At 52.0% G+C, this 19,580-nt stretch overlaps 2 protein-coding genes across 8 annotated transcripts; both read right to left on the minus strand.

The window, feature by feature from the left end:
• Nucleotides 1-1,738: 1,738 nt before the first annotated feature.
• LOC111859639 (uncharacterized) lies at nt 1,739-6,429 on the minus strand. 3 transcript variants are annotated; one of them, XM_023842485.2, is made up of 6 exons: nt 5,594-6,429; nt 3,155-3,930; nt 2,994-3,052; nt 2,831-2,922; nt 2,213-2,312; nt 1,739-2,138 (listed from the first exon to the last, which is right to left on the minus strand). In XM_023842485.2, exons 2-6 carry the CDS (start codon nt 3,905-3,907, stop codon nt 2,015-2,017), a joined length of 1,128 nt encoding a protein of 375 aa, XP_023698253.1. In that variant the 5' UTR covers nt 3,908-3,930; nt 5,594-6,429; the 3' UTR covers nt 1,739-2,014. The 3 variants fall into 3 exon arrangements, with proteins under 3 accessions (XP_023698253.1, XP_023698252.1, XP_023698251.1); XM_023842484.2 differs by lacking the exon at nt 5,594-6,429 and adding an exon at nt 5,103-5,565; XM_023842483.2 differs by lacking the exon at nt 5,594-6,429 and adding an exon at nt 4,608-5,044.
• A 147-nt stretch (nt 6,430-6,576) lies between these two features.
• Nucleotides 6,577-18,793, minus strand: LOC111859641 (low density lipoprotein receptor adapter protein 1-A). 5 transcript variants are annotated; one of them, XM_072699353.1, is made up of 10 exons: nt 17,993-18,221; nt 16,119-16,226; nt 13,069-13,211; nt 12,747-12,859; nt 12,540-12,654; nt 11,989-12,061; nt 9,730-9,816; nt 8,897-9,006; nt 8,534-8,568; nt 6,577-6,969 (listed from the first exon to the last, which is right to left on the minus strand). In XM_072699353.1, exons 3-10 carry the CDS (start codon nt 13,162-13,164, stop codon nt 6,822-6,824), a joined length of 777 nt encoding a protein of 258 aa, XP_072555454.1. In that variant the 5' UTR covers nt 13,165-13,211; nt 16,119-16,226; nt 17,993-18,221; the 3' UTR covers nt 6,577-6,821. The 5 variants fall into 5 exon arrangements, with proteins under 5 accessions (XP_072555454.1, XP_072555455.1, XP_072555451.1 ...); XM_072699354.1 differs by lacking the exons at nt 16,119-16,226; nt 17,993-18,221 and adding an exon at nt 18,616-18,793; XM_072699350.1 differs by lacking the exon at nt 16,119-16,226 and having other exon boundaries at nt 17,993-18,227.
• Between the last annotated feature and the right edge of the window lie 787 nt (nt 18,794-19,580).

Consider the following 19,580-nt stretch of genomic DNA (forward strand, 5'->3'; position numbering starts at 1 on the left):
CGACTTACCAAAGTACCAGTGAACCACGGACGATGCTACGTGGCCAGGAACCGGCTTTCCTGACCTTTGTATCAACTTTCTTTATCTATTTTCATTATTTCCATAGTTGTTGTCATAACACTTTAATTCCATTCCTTCAGCTAACTTGGCACGTCTTCCTCTATTCTCAGTAACATGCACCGGGGCTTGAGGAATCATATTTCCTTCCTTTACGTTGCACGATGTGTTGATTTATAGGGACAACAATAAAACCTTTGAAATTGAATTGAATGATATATACCTGATGTCAACACTGTGGAAATATGCAAAGCGAAGCCTAAAGGAAGGTTCCCCGGTTCCGGTCAGCAGACTTCCCTGTTCCAACACACCTTATTCAGCTCACCAGCCAATTGCAAGAGTCAGTAGGTGTGTTTGAGTAGGGAATCTGCAAACTGTCCCAGACCGACCCCCCCGGACTAGAATTGAGGAACCCTGGTGTAATGGTTTACAAAAGCCTAGGTGCTCAGTCGTACCTCCAAGGTCGGGTTTTGACGACGAGATTAACGACGAGGACGCCAAAGGATATTCTGGCTGTATTTTGAAAAAATATTTCTATTATCACCTATTATTTGGCCAGAAATGACAAGTCCACGTTTTGCAGTCTAGATTTGGGTTGTTTCTGTGGATTGCAGCAATCCATTTACTTGTTGGCAATGTCTAAAAAGGTGGCTGCAATTTTTTGTACAATCAATCGTTCAGTTGCACAACTGCATGTGCATAGCACCAGCTGATCAGAGCCCCGCATGCCTTCAAAGAAGCTCCAATGTAAGCGTGCACTTGTATAACAAACAGAACCAGCGGCAGTGTTCACCAGCACTCACCACGCATCTGCAACAAACAGGGCCCTGAACACAGCCAACACAAATGGCAGCGTGGTAGTAGCCTGTCTCTTGTTCACCATTACAGATATCAAGTATGTCGCATTGGTTTTAAGAGATCCCTGCGAACTTGGGTTCTGTACATACATTTGGCACTATACACCATACATGACAGTAGTATCTCAGCGCCAGATGAGCATTGGGAGGTGGAATAATTGGACCAACCACCAGAGGCCGCCAGACACGGCCCAGCCAGCCTGAGACAGTAAGAGCAGAGGGGCTTGTTCTGGATCACCAGCCCCCACACTCACAGAACCAGAGCAAGCAGGCGGTCAGGGACGTGCTTGGAGACCCACACTGTAGACCTACATGTAAACAGTGGAAGAGACTTGCAGCGCACTGTACGCAGGCCAGCTGAGGGAAGTCAGGGGTCACACTGCCAAGGAAAGACTGGAAGAGAACACAGAGCCAACAGCAGCGATGGCAACATAAGATACCCAGTGACATCACTCTCAGCATCCAGCCGCAGCAGCCAATCAGACGGGAGCTTTTTAAAGTTTATGTAACGCTTATATAAATGCGCCCCCCCCCCCGAGGATGGCTCATACAGGGAGCTCCACTCTGCCTACTGGAGTGAGGCTGCTCCAGGCAATACAAGTTTGCTAAAAACCCCAGGGGCCATGTAGCCCCCCCCCACCCCCCGAGTACCACCGTGATCAGAGTGGAGCCCAGCAAGCACATAGCAGAAAAGGGCAGGAGAAGCCCGCGCTTCAGAGCATATACCGATTATACCCTCCCCCAAACGGGGAGCCCCAGCGCAGGTGGGCAGGACAGACGATAAGCAGGCAGTGCGCCTCAGAATGTCACCACGTTCCAGTGAGGACAGATTACACATTCGTCATTTTATTTACCAAAAACCACTCAAGAGTACAAAAGTGAAGTAAAACACACGCACACACACACACACACACACACACACACACACACACACACAGCAATAAGATAGCTGCAGTCACCGATGCTACCAAAGCACAGCTGCAGGCTTTCACCTACTGCTGACATCAAAACAGGAAATATTTACAAGTGCGAAATGAGGTTAAGAGCAGAAGTCGTGGCCATCAGAACAGCCCCAAGGCTCCCAGAGCAGGCTGGACCCCTCAGAGGACTGGGCTCCGCCGGAACTGCAGCGGTACACTGGCAAAGCGCCTCTGGACCTGGGAGTTCAGCTGGTACCACCGGTCCAGAGAGATCCGATGCTTGTTCCGGCCTTTTCCGTAGTTCCTGGCAGGGAAAGCAGCAACATAAGAACTCACTCGAGGCAACTTGCTGCTCACACACACTGATACGACACATACCTGCGTGTGAGGTCAGCGGGATGCTGCCAGCTGCAGGAGCTCAAGGCTGCCCCCTGCTGGCCAACCGTGTCAATGAGGTTATAAAGTTCCTCGACAGCACCTGCAGGCACAGTCACACACTTTAATGACCCTCTGAATATCTGTGACAGGAAATAGACAAACATGGCTGACAGGCATGACACTTCACTGCAAATGAGAAGTAATATGAGTAAAAGGATCTCGTGGCATCACAGGGCTACCCCCAGACAGTGTGCCAACTGTGTACCCAGGAGCGGCACCCACCCCAGCATGGCGCGGTCCACCGGCCGGCAGCAACTAAAAGCAAGCCTGGCAGTACAAATATACCAGCACACCCCCTGAAACACTCAGCTGCTAGGCTACAGTCTTTGGGAGACTGAAAGGACCAGGGTGCCATCTATGGGCAGAGATAGTCAGTGCACTCACATACAAAGTCACATGCCACCCCAGACAGGGACAGCACCAGCCAATCAGAGGGGAGCTCTATAACAACTGCCTGACAGGACAAATGGGGGGGAAGCAGCTTCATACAGGACGTCACCCCCTGTGGATGCTGCCGAGCTTCGCGGATGGATGCCGACACGACGGCCGCGTTCATACCTCTTGCTGCAGAAGGACGGCTGTGACTGAGGACGGCGTCCACATACTGCCGTTTCCCTTGCTGCCAGTCCTGATCGCTAAACACCAGAGCCCTGCGATGAATGTGACGTCAGCCTACAGCAGCACTCCCTTTAGTGGTCAGAAATGTTTACCGCACTTATACCTGTGTGTGCTTCCAGACGGACTCTGCTCAGATTGGCCTGGACTGGCCACTCTTCGCACCTGTCCAGCACATGCAAAAATACAGCCAAATGCAGCCAGAAATGAGAGACACACTGAATGAGCCCAAAAGCCATCACTCTGGAGACAAGACGCCGGCTTTACCTGGGGCTGCGCAGGACAGCGCAATCCCTCTCCATGCTGGTCTGCCTCACGCCCCTCTGGAGACTGGGAAGCCAACGTCTGGATGATGCAGCCGATGCTGATGGCTCCTGCAGAAAGGGCCTCCTGGGGTATATAACCCTCATCCTGGAGGGCATCACCCCTAGGTGCTGCGCTGGGGGGTTGAGAAGGGGTGGCCACTTCAGGGCCACTCAGACTGAAGCAGAGGTCGGTGACGTCTGCAGCACAGCCGCTGTCATCGCTGACGATGGGACTCAGACACAGGATGTCATCGGCATCCAGGTCGAAGCGGCACCGGCGGTCTGGAGGACTCCCCCCCTCCCTGGCAGAACCATGGGCCGACCTTCCCGACCTCATTTCAGGGCACGGAGTGCTCGCAGTGGTCTGCCCCCCCTCCACTGGCGCAGTGGTCTCCAGGGCGGGGGAGGAGTCACGGGGATCCGGTGTGGACCACATGCGCTGGTGGGGCTGCGGTGGGGTGTGGACCTCTGGCAGCAGCGGCTTGTTGCCTCCTGGGGATTGGACGTTCGCAAACACAACTCTGAGGTTTCTCAGGGGAACAGAGCGCTTGCTGTCCAGTTTACCAGAATGTCTGAGGGGCTGCTCAGAGAACACATTGCGAGAGCAGGGGGGGGCCCGCTGAGGGCAAACGTCATATGGGCCTCTGTAGCGCCTGCTCCTCAGACAGACACGCCGAGCTAGGCTGCCCTTCTCTGGTCGGGGGCTGGCTCCCATTTCAATGGCCAAGGTATAGCAGCCTGGGGGGGGGGGGACATTAGGCCAGAAAGAGACAGACACACCAGACAGCAGGAAGTTTAGCCAGTGCAGCGAGCAGCGGAGTACGTCAGCAGGCAGGACATCATTGCCTGCCACAGGCTAAGTCAGGGGTGTCAAACTCCAGTCCTGGGGGGGCGGAGCCCTGTGTAGCTTAGTTCTTTCCTATTCTACCACAAATGATTCAGCTCAAGAGCTGTTGTTGTAATTAGCACAAGGGGTTGAATCAGGTGTGTTAAACGAGGGGCTCCCAGGACTAGAGTTTGACACCCCTGGCCTAAGTGATAAGGCTGTAATGAGACAGAAGAAACAAAGATCTCACTGTTCTTATTTATCCCTTTTTAGGCATTGTTTTCAAACCATCCCCCCCCCCCTTGCAGTTTTCCCCTTGTTCTGCAGCCTCCTATTGAGCCCCTGAAGTCCCAAGAGGTGAAATTTGTTTACTTTTTGCGCACAAGATAATTTACTATAAATTCGTATGCGTCTCTACGGACTTCAGATGCACAGAGATCATATAATGGACAGAATTCAGCTAAACAAGTTTCATTTTCACATTACAATGTCTGCTCTTGTATGAGGCGCCAAGTGTCAAGCGCTCATTTTCGTGCAAAAAAATAGGTCGCGGCGCAAAAACGGCTGAGAACCAGCAATTTAGACTCACCGTAGTAGAGAGTAACCAACGCATCACAGTACATTTGATGCAGTTTAGTTCACCTGTGTTCCAACATTCAGAGAGTACGCTATACACATCCCGAAACTCCGTTGTTTAAACTACAAAATAGAATGTTTCTTGCGCAGATTTATGTTTTGGAGACATGTATATTTTTTCCACCAACACCCCCATTATTAAAATGAACAGATAGAATTTAAGTCTTTTAATTCAAATAAATTCCACTAAAATTAGCTTATGTTCCACTGTATTGAAAATACTGATAATGTATACTAGAATCGCATCGCATTGGCAGTAACGTTTCGAATATCGCCAGATATCTGATTGCAGAGCTCAGCGCAAACGCCACCAAACCACCCCGGAGACACAGCAGCCGGCACGACACCTCCACCCCGACGGCCGCTTCTTAGTAGCGCACGCCGTAGCCCATTGGATTGGTTAGTGGGGAGCGGGTGCTCGGATTAATTTGGCAACAGATTTCCTCACCTGATGTGCGGCAGGCAGGCAAAAGAATGCAGAGGATTTGACTAGATGCTACCAAAATATTACGATAAACATTCGCATAAAACAAACCACAGAGATCGTTAAATAAGGCGTCCCCTGTTGACAGCTCATTGACAGGTTAAATCAGCAATCATGTGTCTATGGCTGGAAATTAAACGGCCAGATGCAGACTAGGGACCATCATGCGCATCATTGAAAGTAAGCCAGTGTTCACGTGGATGAAATTCACTGAACGTCTCGAGCCGCTGCTTCCACACAACGGGGACTGCAGGTTAATTACTGACAGCTGGGGAGGGCATCCGGCAACTTTAGGAGATCATCATTCAGAATGCAGTGATTCACAATCACCAAAAAATTACATACAAATTATTTCATACATAGCGATAAAACTACTAATAAAAATATGAAATATATCAGTTTTTTTAACAATGATGTGATTTTTTTATGCGAGGGAAACGATATTGGCTACTCACCGAGTTGTCGCGATTTGAAATCTACCAATCAACTGTACTTCAGACTATATTTAATGTTACGTCATCGGCAGTTTATTAGCGATATCCCAACATGCATCACGAGACGAGCGCTGGTTCATTTTAAGGTCATACCTCGTTATATCTTGATTGCGCTACGGTGTGTAATATTTTGATATCCAACTGGGGGAAGAGTATGAGCGTAAACACGGGAGGCCTCGGGAGGGCTTTGGCTGTGACGTTGCAGGCTCCCGGAATTCCCAGCGAAATTCAAAGCGTTCAGTTAGTGGTGTCTTACAGGGGAGTTGGTGAAGGCCGGAGGCCAGGAAACGCTGCTGCTTGGCTCATTTCGTTTACAAAATTGACGGAGGCCCAAACTGATATGGGTCGGGAAACTTCCGGACCTGGGGCTTGTTTCAGAAAGCATACACACAGATCTAAATGAACAAAGTAAGTCCACTTGAACGGGGGCACTTAAATCTGACAGATTATCCAGCTAAGCAAGAAATTCTTCTTCCAGAGACAGGCCCCAGGCCGTAGTAACACACTCCTCAAACCAAAATTAACAGCAGCACATTTTGTTGGAAGCAGCAGCCCTGGAGACCATGGCTTGTTAGACTGATGCACTTTAATAAAGTCTATGGATCCAAAGAGAGCAGAGGAGTCTGTACCTAAGCCTGTGCTACACGGCATCAAATGGACTGTCAGAATATAGATAAACCAAAGTGGGTCTTTCGCATATCGGTCCTGCAAAAAATCTTTTATAGTACCTTTTCGTAACCATGACCGGATAGCCAGCCCACTCCAGGGTGTGGTCTTCACGCAGCCCAAAGGGTGGGTGGGGTTCATTTCGGCCCAGGAATCAGGCAGACACTGGTGGAGCAGCTCCAGCACCCTGTCTCCCCCCTAAGGAGGCTCGGATCCCTCCCCTCCCCACGCACTCTTAGTAAACAGCAGCACAGAGACCCCTCCGAAAGCAAACGGGAGGGGGGGCTGGGACACTTTAATGTTTTATATTATACAAACTTGTTTTTTATAAATGTGTATATACAAGCAATTGAAAGAATTAAAATAAACACTGTCTTTAGCTGTAACACCACATCTGCAATTATTGCATGTTTAGAAAAAAGAAAATATATATTGCTTTGGTCAGAGCTCTAGGACTATGTAGAGTTCCCCTTTGGGTGCCCAGCCACAAGGTGGCAGCACTGAGCCATTCCTTCACAGTCCCTCAGAAGTTGAAGATGATGTCATCCTTGTCTCCGGCGGCTGCCTCGGCTTTGTCCCAGTCCATGGGGGAGGGGCACTCCTCAGCGCTGAGGTCCTGTGCATTCACTCCAATGTCCAGCAGCTGGGGGTTGGTGCGTGACTCTGCAAGTCTGCGGGGAAAGGCAGGTCAGGGAATCCATCCCCAGGACCCCCACAGCAGGAGGCTACACGTCACCATCACATGCAGAGTGTGAGGACCCCGCAAGGCAGATGGGCGCTGAGGACATGGACAATACAGGCAATGACACAGGACAGGAACCTTGGTGGGAGATGCAGGGGGGGCACCGTGACAGGAACAGAACACATGGGGGCCAGTCACCCATGCAGCTGTATGCCACTGCACATCCATCCTCTCATTTGGCCGCATGCACACCCCCCTGACACTGCTGCTATGGAAATGCCGTCTGGGCACCTTCAGCTCGGCCGTTACCGTGGCAATGGGCCCATTCCCCACAGGGCAGAGCTCCACAGTGATTCTCACACACTAGTGGTGCCACCTATTGTTAAAAAGCAGAATTTAGGAGTCAGCAGCAGTAACATATTCACCGATCTGCTGCTTAGGGACAGCTGTGTCACGGGATAGAAGGTTCCTCTAATCAGAGGGTGATTTATTTCTTGACCGACGGTAATGGGGTTTGGGTCAGTCTGCTGCTGCCATTCACTTCTTGGTGCCGGGCAAAGCCCTGTTACCAGGGCGACAGCAGAGAGACGGCGGACAGCATGTCTGCACATGGAGTCCCTGGCACCAGCAGGAGACGGAAGGCCAAAACAAGATGGATGAGGATGTGCTCGATCTGTGTGCTGTGGCTCGTACCATCGCAGGACTCCGAGCCCCTCGCACGATGCTGGCCGTCTGAGTTATGCAGGCTGCGGCACGGGTTCCGGGAAACTACAGGGCTTACGCAGGGTTCGAGGAGCACCGGCCACTTAGCGGGAAAACAGGACGTCTCTCCTTTCTGGTTTTGAGGTTGTCATTCCAGTGGCCAGTAGATGGTGCTGTCGCACAAAATGTCCAGCAGATACACTTTGGGGAAATCACTGCTTATGTTACTCTTAGCCTTAGCCAGGTGGGCAGGGAATCACTGGAAGGAAATAAAATGGGGTCAAAAGCAGCTACAGAGCTGAGAGGGGGGTGACCCGTTTCAGGGGAGGGGGGTGAGCCTGATTTCTCAGCCGCGCCCTGGGGCCTCTCTCACTACAGCTGTGAGCAGGAGGCGGGGGGGTGGGGTGGGGTTCAGATCCTAGTTCTCCCTGCGTCACACACGGCACATCAGGGATGGAGCTGGCTTTATGCTTACCCCTAAGCAGCAGGCCCTACTGCAAACTCCGGAAGCTTCTGAGCACCGAGGCAGAATGCAGCAGAGGAAGGAAACAGGAGAGAGACACACACACACCCTGCCACTCCTCACACAGCATATACTCAGACACAATTTCCGAGAGCTTCCCCCTCAAAAGAACCTGACGGCATAAAGTGCAGCCATGCGTCTCTGTTAATGGAGACCCAGCCCAAACCCAGCATCAGACGCCTCAGCCCCACCCTGAGGCTGGCTCACATTTCTCCGTCTCAATAAGAACCTCATCCTGTTACGACCAATAATGTTCTGACATCATTTAAACTCCACACATGAACCACTGAGTGTCACAGTGCCCCCTGCTGGTGGCCGACAGACACACCTGGAGAAGGCTTCATCCAGACCATCGTCCAGCTCCTGTGTGGAGAGACAGACACAGGTCCTTAGGAAACAACAACAGGACTAACTCCTGCCCCTCGCTGTAGGACGGGGGTGTCAGGACTGCGCTATGGCGGAGCAAAGCTGCCAGGGGGCAGCCAGCCATCACAATGTGATCACAGGAGGCTGTGCTGTGCTGTGCTGCACTGTGCTCACAGAACTTTAATCTGACAAAGTGGGTACACCAGGCTCCCATGTGCTGCTTCTGCAAAATGTTATCTACCGCGGAGGGGGGGGATGCTGAGAGCCCTGTGTGGGTCCCAGGCGGGCTGTGTATGGGCCGTGTGCAGGCGTGTGTCACCCTTACCCACAGCATGTTGTTGTTTTTGGCTGCAGCATGTGTAGTGAGGCCCTGATCAGGGTGAGAGACAGCGGCAGCCCCCCCCTCCAGACCCAGCAGATTCTCTGTGGCCACATCTGTGAGGCAGACACAGACACACGTTTGTATTCATACCTTTGTAGGGACCGTCTACATTTAGTTTGATTGCACTCACAGATTTTTATAAAAGTGAGGTTTATAGTCTGGGGACCTGAAAAATGACCCCATAATCTAAAAATAATCAGGTCTTACTGCACTGTAGACAGACAGACACACACACGCACACACACACACACACACACACACACACACACACGCGCACACACGCACACACACACACACGCGCACACACACGCACACACGCACACACACGTTTAGATGGTCTCTGGCAGGTGTGCCCCCTGCCCCCGCGTGACTTAACTGATACCAACCCTAACCCCCCACAGCTATCATGTGTCAGTATTAAGCTGAAGGAGACAGTGCCTCTGTCCCAGGGGGGTTCTCTGTCCCGGGGGGGTTCTCTGTCCCCGTGTCCTTCTGGGCCCCCATGCTGAGGCAGCAGGAACCTCTGGGCTGTCAGGAATAGACAGCTGACACCAGCATGTGCTGCTGCAGTGACTAACAGGAAGTGCGGGGGGTGGGGGGCAGTCTGCTGCTAATGGATTCCACTATCAGGGGGATCGCACTGGTGGGGGCAACTTCCCAGGGGGGGCAGTAAGGCATACGCCCTGAGCCTTGGGGGAGCCACACAGTTGCAGTTCCTCTGCTGGGCTGCGAGTCGCCATTTTATCCTGCCTCCCCAAAACGGACTGGCGTCTTACCTCCTCCCCTCAGGCTGGCCGAGCTCTGCGATGCCGAGTTACTGCCCCCCTTTTCGTCTGGGCCACACTTTGCCTGCTTCTCCTTTTCTGGGGGGGACACAGAGAGTGGGAGTCACATCCTGCACCTCATAGCAACACCCTGCCCATGTGACACGGGGTACTGACACCCTGCCCATGTGACACGGGGTACTGACACCCTGCCCATGTGACACGGGGTACTGACACCCTGCCCATGTGACACGGGGTACTGACACCCTGCCCATGTGACACGGGGTACTGACAGACACCCTGACCATGTGACACGGGGTACTGACACCCTGCCCATGTGACACGGGGTACTGACACCCTGACCATGAGACACACACAGTTTAACGGCATGGACCTGTTGACTCGTATCCATTCTGTATTAAATCTTCTTTCAAATTATATAGATAAAGGTGATGTAATTAATCATCTAAGCAAAAACAAGCAGCAAATTCACTTATTTACGAAAATAAATTAAGATGCTAATTTCCACTGAGGATAAAGTTAGGACACCCTCACATTCATCACTATTAAAAATGTCTAGAATTAGATTCACGTGCAACATATCAGGTGAAGATAATTAGAACATCGTTACAGAGCTTTTTGGTGGAGCCTGTCTTACTTAAACCAGGCATTTAGTTTGGTTTGCTCTTGATTGTTGAGGTGAGTGGGATCACCATGGTGAGATCCAAAGAGCTCTCTGAGGCCTTCAGAAAGAAGCTTGTAGATGCATATGAGTCTGGGAAGGGATATAAAAAGATCGAGAGTTTTTGGAATCAGCCATTCCACTGTCCGGAAAATAATTTGTATGTGGAGAACATTTAAAACAACTGCCAGAATGGCCAGGATAGGCTGTCCTAGCAAGTTCAGGCAAAGAAGGTCATCATGGGTCATACAGGAAGCTCCTGCCACAGTCGATGTCAAGGTACATGCATCTACCATCAGAAAGAGACGCACAAGTTTGATTTTCATGGGAGCTGCGCAAGGAGGAAATGCTTGCTGTCAAACAAACATCCAGGTAACAGTGAAGTTCATCAGAGACCCACCTAGACAAAGACTGGGACTTTTGAAACAATGTGCTTTGGACAGATGAATCTGAAATTACTTGAACACAGTAACAGAGGACATGTTTGGCATAAACCAAAGACAGCTTTTCAGCAAAAGAACCTCATACCAGCTGTGAAGCATGGGGGTGGAAATGTCATGGTTTGGAGCTGCTTTGCTGCAGCAGAACCTGGCCAGCTCACCATCATAGAATCCACTATGAATTCTTCATCATATCAGAGGGGGCTTGAGGACAATGTGAAAACATCTATCCAGAAGTGAAGTGGGGGTGGACCATACAAATGACAATGACCCAAAACATTCCAGTACATCTACCAAGGAATGGCTTACAAGAAAGAAATGGAGAGTTCTGGAATGGTCAAGTCAAAGCCTGGATCTCAATCCTATTGAGATGCTGTGGGGTGATTTGAAGGGGAAGTGCATGCGAGACACCCTTCAAACGTCACACAGCTTAAGGAATTCTACATTGGAGAATGGGGAGAACTTTGTGCCAGCCGATGTCAGAGATTCCACTAAGGTTATTTCAGCCAAAGTAGCTATTAGGGCACTGGGTGATCTGACGACTTTAAGTGGGTAAATGTGGAGGCCACTTAAGGAAGGAGCTCATGATGACTCCAGAGGATTGACATCACAGCCACAGCCCCCCACAAAAAGCAGATCCAACAGGCAGCAAGGAAGCTCCCCCCAGTCCAGAACACATGCTTCCTGAATGCCATCTTCACCGTTTACTCCAGAATGTGGCAGGCGGCTGAATGCGTTGACCGCATGCCAGGGTACAGGGGTGGCCTTCAGAGATCCACCATACAGCCCCTATACGCAGAGGGAGGTATTTGGAACCTGGCGGCGCTGGCTAACGTGGGAGAAAAACATGTATGCACCACCCCCCCCTCACATAAGACACCAAAGGCTTGAAAAGTTGAGTGATCCATCCCATCCCCTAAACTTCACAGACGCCCGAACTCACACCCTCAGCCGCACAGACGCCCAAACTCACACCCTCAGCCGCGCAGACGCCCAAACTCACACCCTCAGCCGCGCAGACGCCCGAACTCACACCTGCACAGATGCCCTCACCCACTCTCCGTGTCACTTACGGCTCCTCCTGTAAACAGTTTAACGGCATGTTAGACTCAGTGGGGTTATAAGGGAGGATGTTTGGCACAAACTTACCTCCTTTGGCTGCTTCCCATAACTCGAATGCCACCTTGAAGGCCTGAGCAACAGTCAGGGTCACGGCCTGCGCCTGGAGGGGGGGGGGGGGTACACGGTCACGACCTGAGCCTGGGAGGGGGCACGGCGACATGGGGACACGATCACAGCCTGGGGGGGGCAAAACTGTGAATCATGGGTAATGGCCAAAGCTTGCAGGGCAGTACAGGGAGGTTCAGACCACAGAATGACTCAAAGTTGCTCTATGCGGATGTTGGGTGGAGTTTACAGAACTTTCTGAAATGATGGGTGTATGTGGGGAGGGGGCACATTATCTGTGAGGAAGTGGGAGTATGATAGAGCAAACTTTGCAAAGGGGAAGGAAGCAGTAGTTAAGGGCAGAACAGCACAGCGACTCTCCAGGGAAGATAAATATCTAACATGAATTAGAGAGGCGCGGGGGGGGAGGCGCGGGGAGAGGCGCGGGGAGAGGCGCGGGGAGAGGCGCGGGGAGAGGCGCGGGGAGAGGCGCGGGGAGAGGCGCGGGGAGAGGCGCGGGGAGAGGCTCTCACCACTTTCCTCTTGGTGCACAGGTAGGCGTGGCACTCGAGCGTCTCACTGTGAGGACTCTGAGCAATGAAGGCAAAGACTTTGTCGTGCATCTTGTCAGCTGTGCAGTATGATATCCTGGGGGGGGGGGGTCACACTGTCAGAATGCACCTCCAGGGTGGGGGGCAGAGCAGAGGACAGGGTAGTGAGTTGGCATGACGATGGCTCACCTGTAGATAGAGACGTTCTCTATCAGTTGGTTGGTGATGCTGTCATACAGAATGATTCCTCGGGGTGAGACTTCCAGGGTGACCTTCTGCAGCTTCTTGCCACTGGCTTTCGCCTGTTTGAATGCAGAAGAGGGGTTTGGAACGTGGGGGTGAGAAGCTGGGTCATGCCAGACCCCACACTACCTACCCCAATCAGATCTACATTCCGTTATTCGAAACATGCAGACAGCTTAACAGCTGGAAATACAGACTGGCATACTGGCACACCCCCCTAGCTGTCTGTCTGGGGAGTGTCCGGCAGGCTTGGGCAGGGCACATTCACCGTGGCAACAATCCTCCTGATGGCAGCACCAGAAAGCTCCTCCCCCTTCGGTTGCTCCACAAGCGTCATCCCCAGGTACTTGAGGTTGAAGGTCATTCCCTCCAGCAGGGTCTCTCTGGTGTCCGTCCAGTTCTCGGGCAGTTCTGGGGGCGCGGGGACTGACAGTTAATGTCCTGACTGACCTCCCTGGAAGCGCGGCTCCTTGCTCATGCAGCCCTAAACAGGTGAGTTTATGCATGTTCATAAACATTTAACAGCGCAGTGACCATGTGACCACAGAAACCAGAGCCACCCCGGACAGGCTGCAGGCTGCCAGAGAGCCAACAGCTTTTATAGATGAAGAAGTAGCTGACAGTCCCTCAGTAAGAGCAGCTTTGTAAGAGAGCCTGTGGTCTCTGCAAACTACTGCCCGGGGCCCCTGAGCATCCGAACTCTAGAGGGCGCCAGAACGTGCAGCACGCAGACACCCAGATCCACTCGACACAGGGGGGCAGCACTGAGCACTGTCATGTGTCCAGGCACAGAGCACAGTGTCTTGGCATGTACTGAAAAGGCACAGGTTATTTTACTGCCAGAACAGACACACAAAAAGCTTCCTCTGCCTTCAATGTGCATGCATGTCTCTCAGAGCCACGCTCAAGGTCGACCATCAGATCCCCCCGCTGCAGAGGCTCCAAGACAGAAGGGAGAGTGAAGAGCGTGGAGCTGATCCCTAGGAGGTGACATCAGGGCCGCACAATCGGGGGAAAGAGAGAGAGAGAGAGAGACGGATAGAGAAGACAAAAAGAGGGAGAAAGAGAGGGGGAAAGAGAAGAGAAGACAAAGAGGGAGAGAAAGAGGGAGAGAGAGATGAGGGAGCAAAAGAAGAAGACAGACAGAGAGAGAAAGAAAGAGAGAGAGAGAGCGTTTGGGAAGTATGTGATCCCCAGACCACCAGTGGTAATGGAGAAGACGGTGAGTGAGATCAATATGCCACAACAAGCGGACATCGGGGGCAGGAGGAACACTTCCTGCAGGAGCCCCTGGGGGGGGGGGGGAGAGCGCCCCCTGGGGCCACAGCACGCCATAAGTGAAGCCCTGCCCCAAATAAGCCACCTGATCGCCGCCTGCTGCTGCACGATCATGTGACCGGCAGGTAACTCTGCTCACTGCAGGGACAACAACCTCCATTCCTGAGAGCGACTTACCCAGAATGCACCACCACCAGAAGGAAGCGCAAACTCTGAGGCCAGGCATGGAGAGCACACAGAGGGTAATGTTTACACTGGCTTCACCAAGTCACGCTCCTCTCTACCACCAAAAATGAATGGCTTACCCAAGCGTGACCCTCGCTGCCCAATAACGGTGCAATCAGACAATCATTAACTGGCAACTAAAGCTAAATTGCATAGACCAGTGAGCAGTCAGAGCTCCTGGCCAGTGGGGGGCAGCACTGCAGGGCCACAGGAAGGCAGAGTCACCACAAAAGCGCATGCTTCACCTCACACATATGCACGCGCACATGCATGCACAAACATGGTGGGCTATCGCTATTGCTTTCCCCAGCCACAGCCCCCAGTGCTGTGAGTGCTGCCAGCAGCATGGGGGGGGGGGGCAGAGATGTCACCCCAGTCCTCAAAGGGCCTTTTGTGAGGCCACACAATGTAGGACATAGACAGGAGGGCAGTTCCAGGTCCAAACAGAGCCGTCCCTGGCCGGCACCAGCCCAATGTAACTGTGAGCATGTCACACTCCCCCCCCGAGGCACCCCCATGCAGACCTGCTCCCAGACCAGGAGGAGAACAGAGCCTCCTTCTCCCGTCCTGTAGCATCTCCGCTCCTCCCGGATGCTGCCAATCTCAGAAACTCACCAAATGCCTCAGGAAATGGACCCCAGTACTGACAGAACTTATCAGGCACCAGAACTACTAGAAATGTTTCCTGCTCTTAGGGATTTTATTAGAAATATAATTTAAACTGCTATGGTTATTTGTCTCATGTTGTCGTGTAACCATTTGTTAATTTATTTCTATGTAACTTGACACATATCTACATGAACACTAGGTGTACTTAAGGTATATATATTATATTATATTATTATATAGTCAGTGAACATGCTTCCGAATAGTTCCCCAATACCCTCGTTCGAATTGTACGAATGATGGCTGGCTGCGGTGTTCAGGCACTAAGCCGACGTTCTAAGCTAAGGCGACGTTCTAAGCTAAGCCGACGTTCTAAGCTAAGCCGACGTTCTAAGCTAAGCCGACGTTGGTGACAGTTAGGTCTGCCGTAGCCGCTGTGGTGCTACTCGCACTAGTTAGGTGGTGTGATGGCAACGTTTGTGCTCGTAGCTGACCTTATGTTTGCATTTACCCGGGTCCGTGTAGCATCACTGAACAATGAAATAGGGAACTGCTCCCCGCGCACGCAAATCCGATGCTGATGACTGGCGGATTCTCGGTGTGATTTGATCGCGGTAATGCCGTTCCAGGTTAGATTTAGAGATTTTTTATTTTTTTTTTGCATATACTGCAGAATGCATTTCACTGCCAAGTGGCTACTAGCTAATTTCAGAAGCTCCGCTAATATCAACACGTTAGGCTCACCTGAGGTAAAAGGCGGAGAAATGGCATCAGCGACACTCTGATAGGCTATTAATTCCGACTCAGGTCCTGCTAGCACTTATATTATATATTTTTTTTATTAGATGAAGTTAAAACACGTAGCCAAATGGGAAACTCATATTAAGGTGGATGATGAAAAATTTACTAGCAAGTGAAATTCCATTTACTACCTTTTAATACCTTTCCAAGAGCCTTAATTTTGTCTGATTTCATTTACTACCGCGTGGACACCCTGTAATATTTATTTTGTTTGGTCTTTTTTGTTTTCTTCCACCACTGTTCCCACGTCTCTGATGTTTGCCCTATTTCTCTAACTGTATCATACCTTTAATGTCCTTGGTTGCACCTTAATAATAAAAAAAAGAAATACTGTTTAAACTGAAGACAATTTGACATCAATGGAAAACCTGCTACTCATTGAGGAGCCACAGAGTCAGGCTTGCTCACCAAGGTGACATCAGCGGCAGGCCGGGAAAGGGACCGAACACAGCCAAGGCCATGGATCTCTCTCACGGAAACAGCCTTCCTGTCGACAGCTAAGCCATCCAATCCGCTCTGGAGAGGAATTCAAGGAACAACGAGTGACATCTGCTTCAGATTACAACCCAATCGATCTGCCCGATTCAAGGGTCATTATGGAACGGGGGGCAAACTACAGTCAGTTGGGTCTTTTGATGACCAAAAACAAGGCTAGGGAGGTATGCAGGCAGGGTTATCCCAATAGGCCACGGGCCTTAAAGGGGCAGCGCGGCCACGGGCCTGGGCCTTAAAGAGACACACTTCCCAAAGCCTTGCATCGAAGCAAACTGGTGCGTGAAAACTGACAAATAATTCACAGGTGACCTCATTTCTCACTACGCACCACAGGAGCAATGGCAAGCTTAGGCTGCTTCACCAGGCGTCCTGTGGACACAAGTGCTTAAGAAAGCAAAGAAATTCCGAGTGAGAAGCAGCCTGCAGGAGGCGTGGTGCCCAACAGTCTGCATGCGACCACCAGCGTCGGTGTTTGCCGAGACGCATGTCAGAGCAGACACGGCTCCCCCCATGGGCCAGCATTTGGTACAGTCAGGGACATCGAAAGAACAGGCAACAGAATACTCCACAGCCAAGCATCGGGTTACATCCCCACTGCAGAATCGGGCCATCTTACACTGGATCTTGGAGGAAAGTGAGCCAGCAAATTACAGTATTCACCCCCACCCTCCATACAGAAAAAAAGCAGCAGAGAGGGTCTCCGAACCCTAATCAGGCAAGTCAAAGCCCAGCAAAACTTTGTGGATCACACATATTATACAAAGTGACAGAACCATGGTCACACACCCGAACCCTCGACTCCTGACATCCAGATTATTTATGAGCATGGAAACCCACCAGGTGAAGGTGAATGACGAAGGCCAAAGCATGTGGCCAGCTACCCAGAAACCCCTGGGGCACTCGCAATAACAACACTGCAGCCACACAAAGGCAATAGTACACTGAACAATAGGGGGTGCCGCCCCCCTCCAGGCAGCTCACGTGGGAGAGGGGGGGGGGGGGGTCTCGCAACAAGGCCAGAGCCCTCCCTTTGAACATGCCGGAGGGTGACACTAATGATGTCCTGTGTGACGGGCGCTGAGGAGGTCACAGCCCCAGGAAGGACTCCCGTCTCCCGCTCCACAGGCAGCTAGCGGACGCCGACGTGCGGGACACGTGGGGTGGAGACAGGCATGATGGACAGAACGGAGGACAGAGAGGACAGCGAGATTGTAGATGCGGGCTGTTGTTCGGGCTACGGCAGTACAGACACAGGCAGAGACACACGAAGAAGCGGCGCAGTCCCGGCGGCTGACGTGGCTAGAGACGGACTCACTCGCCTCCTTTGGCGGGGCGTTTCTGAGTTGCTCAGCGGTTTAACGCCGTTTAAAAATCGTGCTATAGCTCCGGTTAATCCGCTGGGAATGTGTCCGGGTCCCGGTGCAAATAACATGCAAATAACAGGCAAATCCAAAGTACAGAAGTACAAGGACAGCCGTCGATTTGAGCGTTTGGATCCGCGGAGCAGGTACCCGCCCGCTCGCAGCCAAGCCGGGGGTCCGAGGAGAGCGCGGCTCCCGCAGCAGCTCCCACTGGGCTTAGCGTGAATCCGGAGCCGAGCGACACGGCAGCATGAAGCTCCGCACGCTGGGCGCTGCGCTGCTTTACTCCGCATTTCCGCAACCAGACAACTTTATAAAAGTGATAAAAGCGAATTACAGCGCGGTGATCCGAGCCGGGCTCAGCAGCCACGACAGCCGAAAGTGCCAGAAACAAACTTAAAACTAGTCCGGCGGCTGCGAACTTACTCTTGTGCCTGGCGACTCCCCAGGACTGCTTGGCGACGCTGGGGCTCCGGATGATCGCTCTGCCGGCCGACCTGAGCGCGTCCATGCCCGTCACTGGAGCCCGCAGCTACGCTTCCTGCTTCCGCGGCTCGCAGTGCCCAAACTCCGGCTCGTTCTGCTTTCTTACCTAATACTTATTTAAAAGCCACCCCTAGCCGACACGTTTCCCCGCCGATGGGAGGCGTCACATATGCAAAGCGGGCGGGTCGCGGACATGAGGAGGGGCCACCTGACCTGACAGGTCATGGGGCGGCTCCGAGGAGCCCGTAAACGGCAGAAAGGCAGCTCTGCCTCCACCTGAAGCTCAACATGGATGCAGCTTTCAGGGGAGGTGTGATCTCGCGGCATGGCATGCGTTTATAAGCTCAGTAATCCCCACCTTGTGCCCAGTTCACCCGTAAGAAGATGCCGAGGGCAGCTCCGTGCTGAAGCAGCCACCAAAGTCTTCCCAGCTTTCAGTTTTGGCTGAACTGTGATTTTGCTTTATGCGTAACTTAATAGCACAATGCTTTTTTAAAAGAACTAAGAAAATACTGTGCATTTCCTCACATCGGAGTTGGAACAAGCCCTGTAAAGATAGTTACCGTGCAGAAGCAGGATCTAGGCAGGAAAAGCTGCGGGTGCGAATCTCAGTCAGTGCAGTGCACAGCCAAGGCGGCACGTGTGGCATCAGCAGAGTCCATCTCAGCAAGGCGTCTCTGGATCGCAGCTGGCGAGCCACACGAGTCAGATGGAGCCACAGGTTTGGAAGGAATGCTGGGAATGTCGCCCTTGGACTTGCAAAGGGAGGCTGAGATTCTGACAGATACACACTGTCAGACCTGTGCAAGATGGAAATTTCTACACTCTGTTCTCCCTTTCCTTCCACAAACCTGCTACCCACTGCATGATCCCTATAACTAAACATGCGTTCCTAAACGACCTGGAACGAGACAACTAAGCTGAGGGGCTGGCCTAAGGTGTCTAGTCCACGCAGATTCAAAGGAGGGTGCAGACCCTGGATGCCAGCCAGCTGCCACAGCACCCTCTACAGGACATGCCCGTACCAGCGGCCTGCCCATAGCCAGACAAAAAGCTGCAGTCAATGACACAGGCTGCGGGTGCGAATCAGGCTCAAGCCCCCCGCCTTCACATTTCCATGCTGACGGCACATATATGATTTACTTCCAGTTCCTCTACAGCCACATTCTTTGAATTTGATTTTTAAAAATACTTTTCCTGAGCTGCATTTTCTGTGAGGAGGCTGGTGTGCTCCAGGCAGGAAGGCAGGGGCGCAAGGGCCCGGCTTGGGAGCCTCCGGAAGCTTCCTGGAGAGTAACTGAGGAGAAGATAAACCCACAAAGGCACTGCTGGAGAGATATGCAGGGCCAAAGCTGCCTGACTGTGAGCCCCTCAATCAGACCCTGACCTAAAACTCACAGGCAGCCTCCGACATGTGGTTAACCACAAGAACGACGTCCTGCCCATGACAACTGTCAAGAAAACGCATGATGTGCAACACATCCGCTCATAGACAACCAACACCCCCTGCTGGGAGCAAATGAGATTA

This window comes from Paramormyrops kingsleyae, chromosome 14, assembly GCF_048594095.1.
Source record: "Paramormyrops kingsleyae isolate MSU_618 chromosome 14, PKINGS_0.4, whole genome shotgun sequence".
In the NCBI taxonomy this organism is placed as follows: Eukaryota; Metazoa; Chordata; class Actinopteri; order Osteoglossiformes; family Mormyridae; genus Paramormyrops; species Paramormyrops kingsleyae.